The 12,369-nt window shown below is 32.0% G+C and overlaps 1 protein-coding gene across 6 annotated transcripts in view; it reads left to right on the top strand.

Annotated features, from left to right (window-relative positions):
• The window catches only part of LOC140434866 (uncharacterized), a 541,244-nt gene that overhangs the window by 510,600 nt on the left and 18,275 nt on the right, over positions 1–12,369 (top strand). For 5 of the 6 annotated variants that reach the window (XM_072523453.1, XM_072523449.1, XM_072523451.1 and 2 more), the window contains exons 9-12: positions 307–828; positions 4,455–4,748; positions 8,840–9,263; positions 9,422–9,700. In XM_072523453.1, coding sequence (XP_072379554.1) covers positions 307–828; positions 4,455–4,748; positions 8,840–9,263; positions 9,422–9,700 — 1,519 coding nt within the window. The remainder of the gene's footprint in view (positions 1–306; positions 829–4,454; positions 4,749–8,839; positions 9,264–9,421; positions 9,701–12,369) is intronic. The other variant, XM_072523454.1, reaches the window with a different exon arrangement.

The following is a 12,369-nucleotide window of genomic DNA, read 5'->3' as shown; positions in this document are numbered from 1 at the left end:
TCAGCTTAATTTAATAGCTGAAACTTATGTCGAAACATAACTGCTAAGTGAACTTACTCTTGTTTATATAAAATTAAACATAAAAAAATTCTTTTTTTGTAAATATATTTTATGCTCTCTGTCAGTCTTACAAAGTAGTCCGTTGTATAATACAATAGAAAAAATGTTTAAAATAACTCATTCCTCAAAATTCTAATATTTTTAAATTACAACCTTACGTTGATTTACTATAAATAGAATCCTACATCTTAAAAAATGTACTAAAAATTAATCAATAATAAACCACTCTTAAAATTAACCTTCTAGACTCCAAACATCTTCTCAATAAAAGCCTAGTGGTCCGAATCGGCAAAGAAGATTCAGCGCTCAATCACACCCTTTGTTCGAAAATGTCAACGACAGAAGACAGGAACAATACAACTACTACAACAAAAATCACTATCGATCTCTCGCCATCTCCACCAACGGTAGTAGAAAAGCCTTTCTCCTACACAAAATATCAAAGATCTCAACCCTCTAGTTTCAAGTCTACCTCCTTAATACTAAACACTATTAACAATAACGGTAACAACTTTAAGACTGCAGAGAAACAAGACAGTATTCCTAAAGAATTAGAAGCTCTAAAGAAACTTTACGAAGACGTTCAAAGTGACAGTGATGCCGATAAAGAAGTGCAGTATTTACTTTCCAGAGCTACCACCGACAGTAACCTTGAAAATGATAACAGCAGCGTCCTGAGCGGTAGTTGGAGCAAGATGAAAACTTATAGGAATATTAATAGTATTAAAGAAGCTACTACTACTAGATTAGGTGCTAAAATAGAAAAAGGTACTTAAATATACTTTCTATTGAATTTAATGATGAATATTTTTGTTATATATTTAATTTCATCCTTATATAGTGTATATTCACATTTTTGTATCCATTTTGTAGTAGACTTATCGAGGCATATTGCTCTATAGTTTTGAAAATGTGTCTTTTTTTTTGTCTTATACATGGTTCCTCTTCTAATTATGGTTGGTCGAATGAAACCATAGTTTTCGCAGTTAATATCCCAAACACGCACACATTCTTCTTGTATGCATATCCATATCCATGAATTGTTCTTTTCACTTTCCATAGCCATTCCTTTACTTCTAAGCCTAAGTATTTTATTATTGATTTCATTTACCCTTCATGTATATCCAATTTTTATTTGTTTATGTCCTTAACGCCTGTCTTCAGTTTCCATTGCTATTATTTCTCTGAATTTTTGAGCGTAGTTTTTGTTCAATATTCCAGTATTTCCGATTTTTCCGAATTGTCTGTTATTACTGAGTATTTAAAGTCTCATTTATTTTCTACAATTCTGTTTGACCGTATCATTTTTTTTAAATCGACCTTTGTCTTACCTAAGAGATAAAAGTAAGACCTAAGGGTGTGACTTTTCTCTCTATATCAAACTTTTCCACAGGTGTATATTTTGTAGAATATATTCTAGAAAGTTTTTGACGATATATAATTCTGATAAGATCTGAAGTGCAATCGGCTTCTCTGCACCAATTGTATCTCTGAGGTATCCCAACATCCCAACGTATATACGAACATGGTCAATTTGGTTTACTGCGTTTCCCTCGTATAAAACTCATATTACTTTATTATCTTTGAAAGAGTGATTCTTGCAATAACAGTTTTACATATTGTATGAACTTGATTACGACTTCTGTTTTCATTTGTTAATAGTAAATTTTTGCGACAGCTATATTCGAAAATATTAGTGCACATCATTTTCGCCAATCGAATTTCGATATTTTGGCCATTTTACATATCAACTTACCCGGACGCATTATTTTTATGATTGAGGTTATTATTATTTAATTTCATTCTAATTTTGTTTTTAACGCATAAAAAGGCCTTTTGATATGCTGTTTGTGTATTTTAAATATAATTGTGTTTAATAAGAATCTCTTTAATTTCTCTATATAAAATATTCATCATTCTGGCTTTACAATCCTGCGTAGGTTCTCGCCACCTCAAGAGTATAAAATATTAGGTCAGTTATTTGTTATAAGTTTTTTGTTATATGCGTTTATTATTGTTAATAGGTTGTAGGGGATGCTGACCTAAAACGGCATACTATTTTTTTAAAGTGTAATATTTTTAATACAAGTCAACTTAAAGAAAAAGTAGAAACTGCGTCAGATGTAATATTTATTTGGTTTTCACCCTATAGGTTACAAAGAAACGAAACCAAACATCCATTGCAGAAAAAAATAAACATGCGTTGAAATGCATTAACCGTTTTATCCCAACAAATCTGTCTAAAATGGCATATTACTACGAAAAAAATCATGAAATGCAACTCCTCTGTGCTAGAGATCTGAGATTGTACTATTGTCACTAATATCACTAATTGTAATCAACAGTAGCCGAAATTTTAACAAAAATATAAAAAACTTCTTTTGTGTCTTTAATAGTTCAAGGCAAACGGCATACATTCAAATGAAAGCATCGCAAATATTTGGTTTTGGTGCAATTCCTGCACACAAAAAGCATGAGCCCACTGCTTATATTTGCAGCATCGTATTCATAATTCCTCTGGCTTGGGTTTTGAGAACACTTCGCAATCGTCATCATCAGGTTCACTTTCAAATGCTTCTTCTTGGGCTTAGGCTTATCGGTTGTATTTGAGAAAGCAAATGATTGGCAAAAATATTAGGATTAATAGGCCAGAGACCTGTATTTTTAAAGCTACTCACTGCACTTTCAACAGTATGTGGAGTTGCATCTGAGAAATTGCCTTCCTTCATTGTTCCTGATTTTTTTCTTCACTCCTTATTCAAATACCCTTTTAAATGTGCAAAGAATGAAACGTCCAATGGTTGGTTGCGATGACTGCAATTTGCAGGGCAAGTAAACGAGTATTAAGCCATTCTCTTTTGCATACTGCAACACGCTCCAGCTCTTATGCCTAATGTGTCCATCTAGAACCAGCAAAACATGTAATTCTTTGGTTGCATGACTAAATTTTTGGAAATACTTCAACCATTTGAGAAAGATCTCACCTGTAATCTACCCCGGCTCTTGAGGAAATCCCACAATCTTTTCTCGGAAATATAAATGTTAGGAGAATGTAATATCCAATTAGGTTTGTACAACAAACAACTGTAAGATGTATTCCGCGTTCAGCCCCCGCAATAGTACCAACTTGTTTTTTGCCAGTAACAGCAAATATTTTTGGTGGATTTAGCACGGTGGGCACTCCAGTCTCATTCATATCATAGATTCGTTCGTGGAGAAAATTATATTCGTCGATAACTTCTTGATATGCTTTGAAAAATATTGCTGTACCTATTTGGTTTGCTGAATGCCATTGCTCTAGCTGTCAAGTTATTTTTAAGTCTCCTTAATGAAATACCGGGATGTCTATTTCTAAAGCGTTCAAGCCCGTCCCATCCATCACGTTTCAATTCCTTGTTGAACCTGTGATTGAAATTCGCTTCTTCCTAGTCATAAACAAGTCTTCTCAAATCATCACAAGCCAATCCAAATAATCGCGCTTCTAATAATTTTAAGTGCTCCACTAGTTGCTTGCCTTGGGCGATTGTAAATGTGGTAAAAAGCTAACAAATCCATTCTCGTTATTTTTAACTCTTTTATTAGAGTTACCAGCTCGTCTTCTCAAGGTTGTGAATGGAACATTGAAAGTTTTTTATGCTTTCAGCCATCCTATTTGTTGACTACGAATAGCTCCGATTACATTTTGTATTGGGTTTTCATCCCAGGTTTGCCTATTTGTTTTTCTAATGTATTTGCCGACCATGATCATTGTAACAACATAGCTTGATTTCGAAATATAATCATAGTTTCTGATTTGTTTATACATATTATTTAATCCATAAATCAGCCTAAAATTGCATACATCTGTTTGTCCAACTTAGACGTATTCCGTTCTATCCGGAATAAATCGTTTTCACATAACCCCATTTTTGACTAATTAACAAACTATACAGATCTCTGTAAAAACACAACTTATACTAGAATATATATGTTGTTAGATATACATACCTTTGAAATTGCAGATAACGTCACATCTACAGAATAATTAGCTTGTAATCAAGAAGTGACGGAAAACTATTCGCTCAACTTATTATAAACACACTGTTAGAGCAGAATGTATAACTGAGACACGCAGGTTCATAAAGGTTGTCGATCGTACGACCATTTAGCGTTCTGAGTTGGAATGCAACTTCAGATTTGCGCGGTTCATTCAAAACCGGTAATGTGCCGTTTTACCCAAGTATGCCGTTTTAGGTCAGCCTCCCCTACTTTTAACTTAATTCCATAATTAATATGCTCATAATCTTTGTTACACATAATTTACATAAGTTAATTATATTTTTTTAAATAATTTTGCATATCCATTTATATTTTCATCTACACTTGTAAATTATGTGTTTACTTTTGTGTTTTAGATTCGTTAGAGCGACTAAGACAACCAGAAGTACTCCTACAAACGACTAAAACACAAGAAATTGCCAGAAAACAGCATAGTACAGTAAATATAATAAGGTCACATCTTTCGCCAAATCCAGTACGAAGAACACCTATTAGTAGGCCAGATCTCAGGCCAAGTGAGCAACTTTCTAGTCCTTCCATAGTAAATAAAAACAAAAGTATAGAAGTAACAAAAATCACAGAAAAGAAGTCGGTAGAAAATTCCAGTTCAAATGTAGAAAATAGAAAAGTTTATCCTAAACCTGCAGACGGTAATTATTTAAATTATTTATAATATAAAGTATTGGAATGTTATGCAAGATTTGCTTGTTTTGTTTGGTTTAAATTTATTAACTTTACATCTTTTGAATTTATTTACTGTAAAAAAAATTTAGTATACCTTCATTAAATAAGCTTTAAAACAAAAAACAAATAACATAATCTCAGTTGGTTCAACAATTATTCGGAATATACACAAACAGTACGCGTCTAAGTTCCCCACCCCTCCCCCCCCTCCGCAAGCATGTTCTTACAATACAACTTAAATTCATAAATTTTATTGTAATGGAACTAAGATATCTATTTATTGTTTTTTCTCTTAAAGATCATAAAAATCAGATCATAAAGATCAGAAGATAGTCTTAAATGAGATAATCTAGGAAATAATATATCATTTGAAGTCAGTCCAGTGCCAAGAAGGGTACACACATGCCAGTAAATTGGGAAAGTAGCTGGCATGCCAGTTGCTGGCATAGGCCAGTAACTGGCAAGCGCAAAACACATTTGCTAGTAATTGGCATGCCAGTAGCTCGCTTGCCTATACTGCAAAGGCGAAAAAGCAGGATAGATTTTTACACATTGTAAAGTAAACAATCGAGTGGTTTTCATCTGAAAGTAAAGTACTTGTTTGTAATTAAGAGTTTCCAACAAATAAAAGAGGATCCATGGAAGGTATTCGGAATGAATTTAACAAGCAAATATTGCTAATGACCACAGATATTGTTAGAAATTTAATAATGAATCCGAAGCGGAACTCAAAAAAGAGAAAAATTTGGGTGAGAAATTGGATTGGTAGGCGAGAAAATCTTGGAGCAATTTTTTATTTTGACCTTTATCTCGTTTATAGTTATATCTTCACCCATTTCCTGTTGAATTTTTGTGTAAGCATTGTCACGGGCTATTTTATTTTTATATAGAGATGATTTAGAAATCAAAAGACACATATAGCAATAAATTTGATGGTTTTTTCATCATCCCAACGAAACATTTTTTAAATTAACAAATTTAAAAATAAAACGATTAATTTTATCACCAACACAACAAATCTGACAATTCTCTGCTAGCTACTGGCATGCCCATTGCCCGTAGCGGTAGGGCTTCACCTCGATGGGCTTCACACTTCACACTTGCCAGTGACACTCCCCACGCATGCGCCTTGCATCTCACAGCATGCTACTAGCAAGTAGCAAGAATAATCAAATTCTTTGCGATTAGCTAGCATGCCAGGAACTAGCATGCCAGTTAACCTACACACTTGCCAGTTTGAGAACAGTAGCTGGTGCTTGCTAGGTATTGGTATGCCATTGTGCTAGTAACAGGCATGTGTATCTTTGGCTTTATTCTTTCGCTAGGAGTCAATTTAAGATAATTTTCACAATTTCAGGACCGTCACAAAAATCTAGAAACATACTCAAGTGTTTTCAATGTTATGAATTTTTTGCTATGTTTAAAATTATCATTATCAATTATCATACAAAATATCTGCTTCCGACTTTTTTTATAATTATGTCATTAGAATAGTAGAGTAGCACAAAAAATATGAACCGATGTCTTAGTTTAGTTATCCAAATATTTATTTATTTAAATTTATGGTTTAGAAAATACGTTGGAGGAAAACTTTAGATGTGCACTGTAAATATTTTCGTCTTTGATGAGGTTTATTTATTATTTTATATAGAACCATTAAATTTCGCAACCAGAAAACCGTTTTCTACGGATTCCTTGTTTATCTTATCTTCCATTTTTGAGTTATTTTATGTTGATTAAACGTTGTTATTTCTTTTTCACCCTCACAATTACCCCCATGTTTATAACTCAATGGATCTACCAAATGTTGAGTATGGTTCTAATTACCAACATTCCATAAGAGTATAAATTTTTTGATCATCATCATACTAAGTTTTAAAAATGATGAAAAGATTGCCAATGTGAGTCTATAATACTAGTACATATATGGGAAGTATAGAAGTAATGATAGACCAACAAAAAATAATACAGACAAATTCATACAAATACTTAGGAACAGTAATCAACAACAAAGGAGACATCGAGGATGACCTTAACAACAGAATGGAAAACACAGGAAAACTATTCCAAGCACTAAATAGAGGATTCCTTAATAACAAAGAAATATCAACAACGACCAAGATGACAATATACAAAACAATATATAGACCTACAGTGACATATGGAGCAGAAAATTGGATATTAAACAAAAGACATCAGAGCAGAATTCAGGCAGCAGAGATGAAATACCTCAGAAGAACGATAGGAGTAAAAAGAACTGATAGAATCAGAAATGAAGAAATAAGAGAAAGACTCAAAATCAAACCGATACTCGAGTCAATCAAAGAGAAAAAATTGGCATGGTTCGGACATCTAACCCGGATGGACAATAATAGACAAGTTAAAAGAGTGTGGGACGCCAAACCAATAGGGAAGAACAGAAGAGGAAGACCCATTAAAGAATGGAACAGTGACATCTCGCAGATACTACAGAGTAAGGGTAAGACTTGGCAGGAAGCAACACAGATGGCATCCAATAGGAAGGAATGGAGAAAGTTCGTTAAGAGCTAGGACACCTCAGAAGACCGTCAAATAGTGTAATGTAATGAATTGTATTTTAAACGGCCCAACACCGAAAGGTACAAATGGGTCTACTGATTAAGTAAGTAAGTAAGTAATATGGGAAATGAGTTAATACTCACAATCTTAAGTAGTTTTTATTAATAACGTTGGTAAATTTTAGGCTACCGGTTTCAAGGCTTACAATATTTGCCCCACCATCAAGCCCCAGTACGTTGGTCTTATTAGTATTAAAAACTACAAGATATCAGATACAGGAAAGCTCTATAAATTAAGGTACTCCTTAGGGAGAGCTGTCCAGACAACAGAAGGGCTATTACAATTTTAATATATTGTGTTTGTGTTTTAATGTTTGTGCCGTCCAAATGTTCTTTATTTATTTTTATTTATCCCACCTGACACAACAGCTGGAGACATCAAATAATATATAAAATAATAATTAAATCTTGCTAAATATTCATAACATCATACATATAATAAGGTTTTAAATTCAGAAGTGCGAGTGAATGTATTCGTTAAGGAGGAAGGTTATTCTCAGGAATACCTTAGTTTATAGAGCTTTTCTGTATCTGATATCTTGTAGTTCTTAATACAAATAAGACTAACGTACTGGGGCCTGATGATGGAGCAAATATTGTAAGCAATGAAGGCGGTAGCCCAAAATTTACCAACTTTATTAAAACTTCTTAAGATACTTCATATTCATTTTGTATTGACCCCATGTTCATTAAAATCACCTCCTCTTATGACTCTCTAATCTGATGGAATATTTCTTATTAAATCCCTATTTGAATATAGAAAGCATTTCTTTTATTCTCACCGAGACTCACTTAAGAAGCACACAATATTCAACACTTATTTATCAAGTAACAATTTAATTATGATTATTATGTTACTTCTTCTTGCACCCTTCTACTGCGACTTTTTCATTTCTCTATCGACAATTACATCAAATCCATTCCTAGTGATACTTTTCCCTACATAACACACTACAGTGCTACTCCATACTCTTATCTGCCAGACTTCCAACATTTCAAGACCCTATCCTGGGTATATAATTTTTATTTTTCTTGGAAACCACTCACTAACAAAATTTGAGGAGTAAAAAATTTGGGACAAAATTGATTCACTACACTTCAATTGATTGATTTTTAATCCAGGGTCTTCATTTAACACATATCTTAACCTTGAATAACGAGATGTTTAGTGTATTCTCAAGTACAAGATATTTTTTTATTTAAACACAAAACCACATCAACCGCGTAGTGTTATTAGTGGATATAACAAACACAAGAAATAATTCATTAAATAGAATTGTATAGCTTAATGTCTTTTAAATAGGTTAACACTGTTGAGATTTTTTCGGTAAGAACAGTTTTGAGAGCATCATCTGTGTTTCCGTGGGACATGTTGTTCTTTCTTCCGTAAATTGCGGACTATAAGATAATTATATAAGTTAAGTTTCGGTATTTATATATTTTTGTTTACATATTTTTAGGAATAGTGCTCAGAACGCCGAAAAAGTCTGAAATGACATACTTCGGAGTTAACATTTCTCCTAAACCTGTGAAGAAAGTTTCCCAAGCTGTGATACGAAAAGAAAACAGGTTATTAGAAAAACCAGATCTCATTCAGCATCATAAAAAATCTCCTTCTCCAATTAGGAAACCATATAAATCGTCTTCGCCTATCAGAAAGGTTCCAAAATCACCTTCTCCTGTCAGAAGAAACGAAGAATCTCCATCACCAACGCGAAATGGGCGAAAGAGCCCTACAAAAAATTTGTCAGAACCAATTTATGAAAATATTAAGAACAAATATGGCAGAGAGTTTGACAGTAGTATTCTGGAAGAATTGACAAAAGCTGCTGATCAAATATTGCAGGCTGTAAATGGATATACAGATGAAGAAGTGCATAACAGGTATTTATACTTTATTTCAATAAGCACAGTAGAAGTTCTGAACGAAAATATATACTTTATAGTTATAATTAGGAATGGATATTTACCTATATTATTTTTATATCTTCAAATTTCTTAAACATACTATTGATAACATTACATTATTTGTTTTTATTTAGGTTATCCTCAGAAGACGAAGATAATTCACATAAGAATAGATTGGAAACCATCCTAGAAACTAAATCTATGCATCAAAAATCATCAACAACGCGACAAAAGTTATCAAATGTTAAAACGAAATTAAACCCTACATCACCAACTTCTTCCATAGAAAGTCTTAATAGGAAAAAAGGAACACCTGAACCCAAGATAAAACCTTGTTACGAGAAACATAGAAGAAGGACTGAGCGAGTAGAGAAGACCGAGAAAATTGAAAAAATAGATCAGAACACTACAAAGTAAATATATATTTTTAGTTCTGTATAATTCCAACAATGCCTTCTATGTTTCATCTCTTGTAATAATCTCACTTTTAACATCCAATCATTCTACTTGTTGAGGAAAATTTTGTAGTTGTCCAAATGAGTCGTGTTTTCTATATATGGTCTCGAAATAATATTTCTATATTGCTGTATCTTTATCTGATTTTAATGTTTGCATTTGCATATATGTCTTTTTTTATTTAATATCAGTCGCATCAACTATTAAAGGTTATTAGAGACATGTTACATTGAGGTACAATACTTAATTAATTTACAATAGATGAAAAAATTGAGTTTCTTTAAGGAAATTTATAATATTATTTATGTTACAGTTTTCGTCCAATAATGATTTTAGATCGTTGGAAAGATTGTTGTTGAATTTTTCTTGAATATATTGTGTAAAGTTTAACAAGCGTTTTACATTTAGAGTTGTCTTACATCTATTACATACCGGTTAATTCTTTATATTAAATAAAAATGTATGTGTTATACGTGTATAACCTAAACGTAATCGATAAATTGTAACCTGGTTGGCCCTGCTTGTGTTTTGTTTCCTCAACGTTTTTATAGACGGTTTAATTTCTTTTAATTTCGATTGGGACTTATCCCATTCACTTTGCCACTTACACTGGATTTTGTATTTAATCACTGTTTTAATACCACTAGTAACCACTTCACTCACTATTGTTGAATTTTCGTTATTTGCTGCATCTCTAGCACAGGAATCTGCTTCTTTATTTCCTTGAAAACCAACATGCGATGGGACCCCAAGTATTATGATGTCAATGTTTTTTTGTTGTAAAATATCTTTCAGTTTTCACAAGGGAACCTATAGGATGTTTTGGATATAGTTGCTGTATGGTCAGAATGGAGCTTAAAGAAAAAATTTATTTAAAAATCATTTATAAATGGTATATAATTAATTGCTGTAATGTTTACAAATCTCCGTTTTCAAAACTTTTAGTTGGAAGGTGTTCTTTAAGGTGACTGGAACATTTCCTGGAGTTTTAATCTTACAAAAAGTAGGGAAGAACTGATTATTTATACATTGGGAGATAGGGGAACCAAATATCTAGCTTCAAAGTGCATCTTTTAGTGGCTAAGCGCATATACTGAGGAGCCATTTGACCATACCGTCAAATTAAAATCCACAAGGAAACTAAGTTCTTGTAGCTGGATGTATACAATGTATCACAAAAAATTTATTTAAAAATCCTTTATAACAGATATATATAAATATATATATATATATATATATATATATATATATATATATATATATATATATATATATATATATATAGGTAGATAATTAATTATATACCTTTTAAAGAGGATATTGAATGCTGATAATTTGAATTTGTAGTGTTGATTAGAATCTATAACAACCTCTCCTAAGCTGTCTGAAGTTTTGGATGCGTCGGTATATAAGAAGGAATAATATTTATAATTTGATATTATTGAGAGAAAGGACCGAAGTATAGTGGCATGGTTTGTTTCATCTTTGTTGAAAACAGATAGACTGAGATTAATGTAAGGAAGAGGTATTGTCCAGGGAGGAGGTGTCTTAATATTAACTGGGAATAAGACTGATGGTAGTTCAATTGATAACGAATGTAGATACTGTCAAATTCTTTCATAAAAGGGAATATTTTTACTTTTATCTACAAGAAGTTCAGCGAAACGATCAGTTTCAAAATCCACAAGGAAACTAAGTTCCTGTAGCTGGCTGTATACCATGTATCACAAAAAATTTATTTAAAATCCTTTATAAAAGGTATATAATTGAAATACCTTTTATAAAGGATTTTAAATAGATTAGTTTCAGTGTTATATATGACAGGATTATTTGAATTCGAGAGAACTCTTGTGGCATAAGATAGACTAAGATACATTTTTCTTAAATGGAGCGGTAACTCTTATGTTAGACATTGGAGAGATTATATGCCTTTTTATTTTATTATTGTAACTTTTGTTTGACAAATCTCGTATTGTGTTTGTCACATAAAATGTAAGTTTTTAATTGCAAATATTTTTTGATGGCCCCTTGCTTTATCTTTATTTATTTCTCTGTATTTTTCTTGCCTTCTACTGTACAATCTTTTTGTAACATTTCTTATTTATATTTTGTCTTTTTTTCTGACAGTGTAGATTTCATTTTTTTGTCCCATATACCATGCAATTTATTAAGAAACTTTTGTCGTACATTTTCATCATATATTTTCTGTCTTACATTGTATTTTCTTTTATTCTTTTCGATTCTCTTGTCTTTGTTGAGTAATTTCACACTTTATCTTACTTATTCCGAGTGAGGGTTGAATTTGGAATCTTCTTCTTATATTCTTGTATCTTTTGTTTTTTTTTAAGAAAGAGAACACATTGAGGCTTGAAACTGGGTACATAGATTTGTCTTGATGTAAGAAACATCTTGATTAAATTTGTGATCAATAGGTCTTCTTTTATTCATATTCTTTCAGTTTATTTTAACGCACACTAATAGGGTTCTTAAAGAAATATCCTATTGAGTTTAGTGTTACTAGGTCTTTTTATTTTCATATTGTAATTGCTCCTTTAGTTTTTCTTGAAGAAAAAGTCCTAGTCGTGAAACTTGATACATATTTATGTAGATTTGAGGACATACCCTA

The sequence above is a fragment of the Diabrotica undecimpunctata genome, chromosome 2, assembly GCF_040954645.1.
Source record: "Diabrotica undecimpunctata isolate CICGRU chromosome 2, icDiaUnde3, whole genome shotgun sequence".
Classification (NCBI taxonomy): domain Eukaryota; kingdom Metazoa; phylum Arthropoda; class Insecta; order Coleoptera; family Chrysomelidae; genus Diabrotica; species Diabrotica undecimpunctata.
Note: the sequence above shows the minus strand (reverse complement) of the source record. Positions and strands in the feature narration are given on the sequence as shown.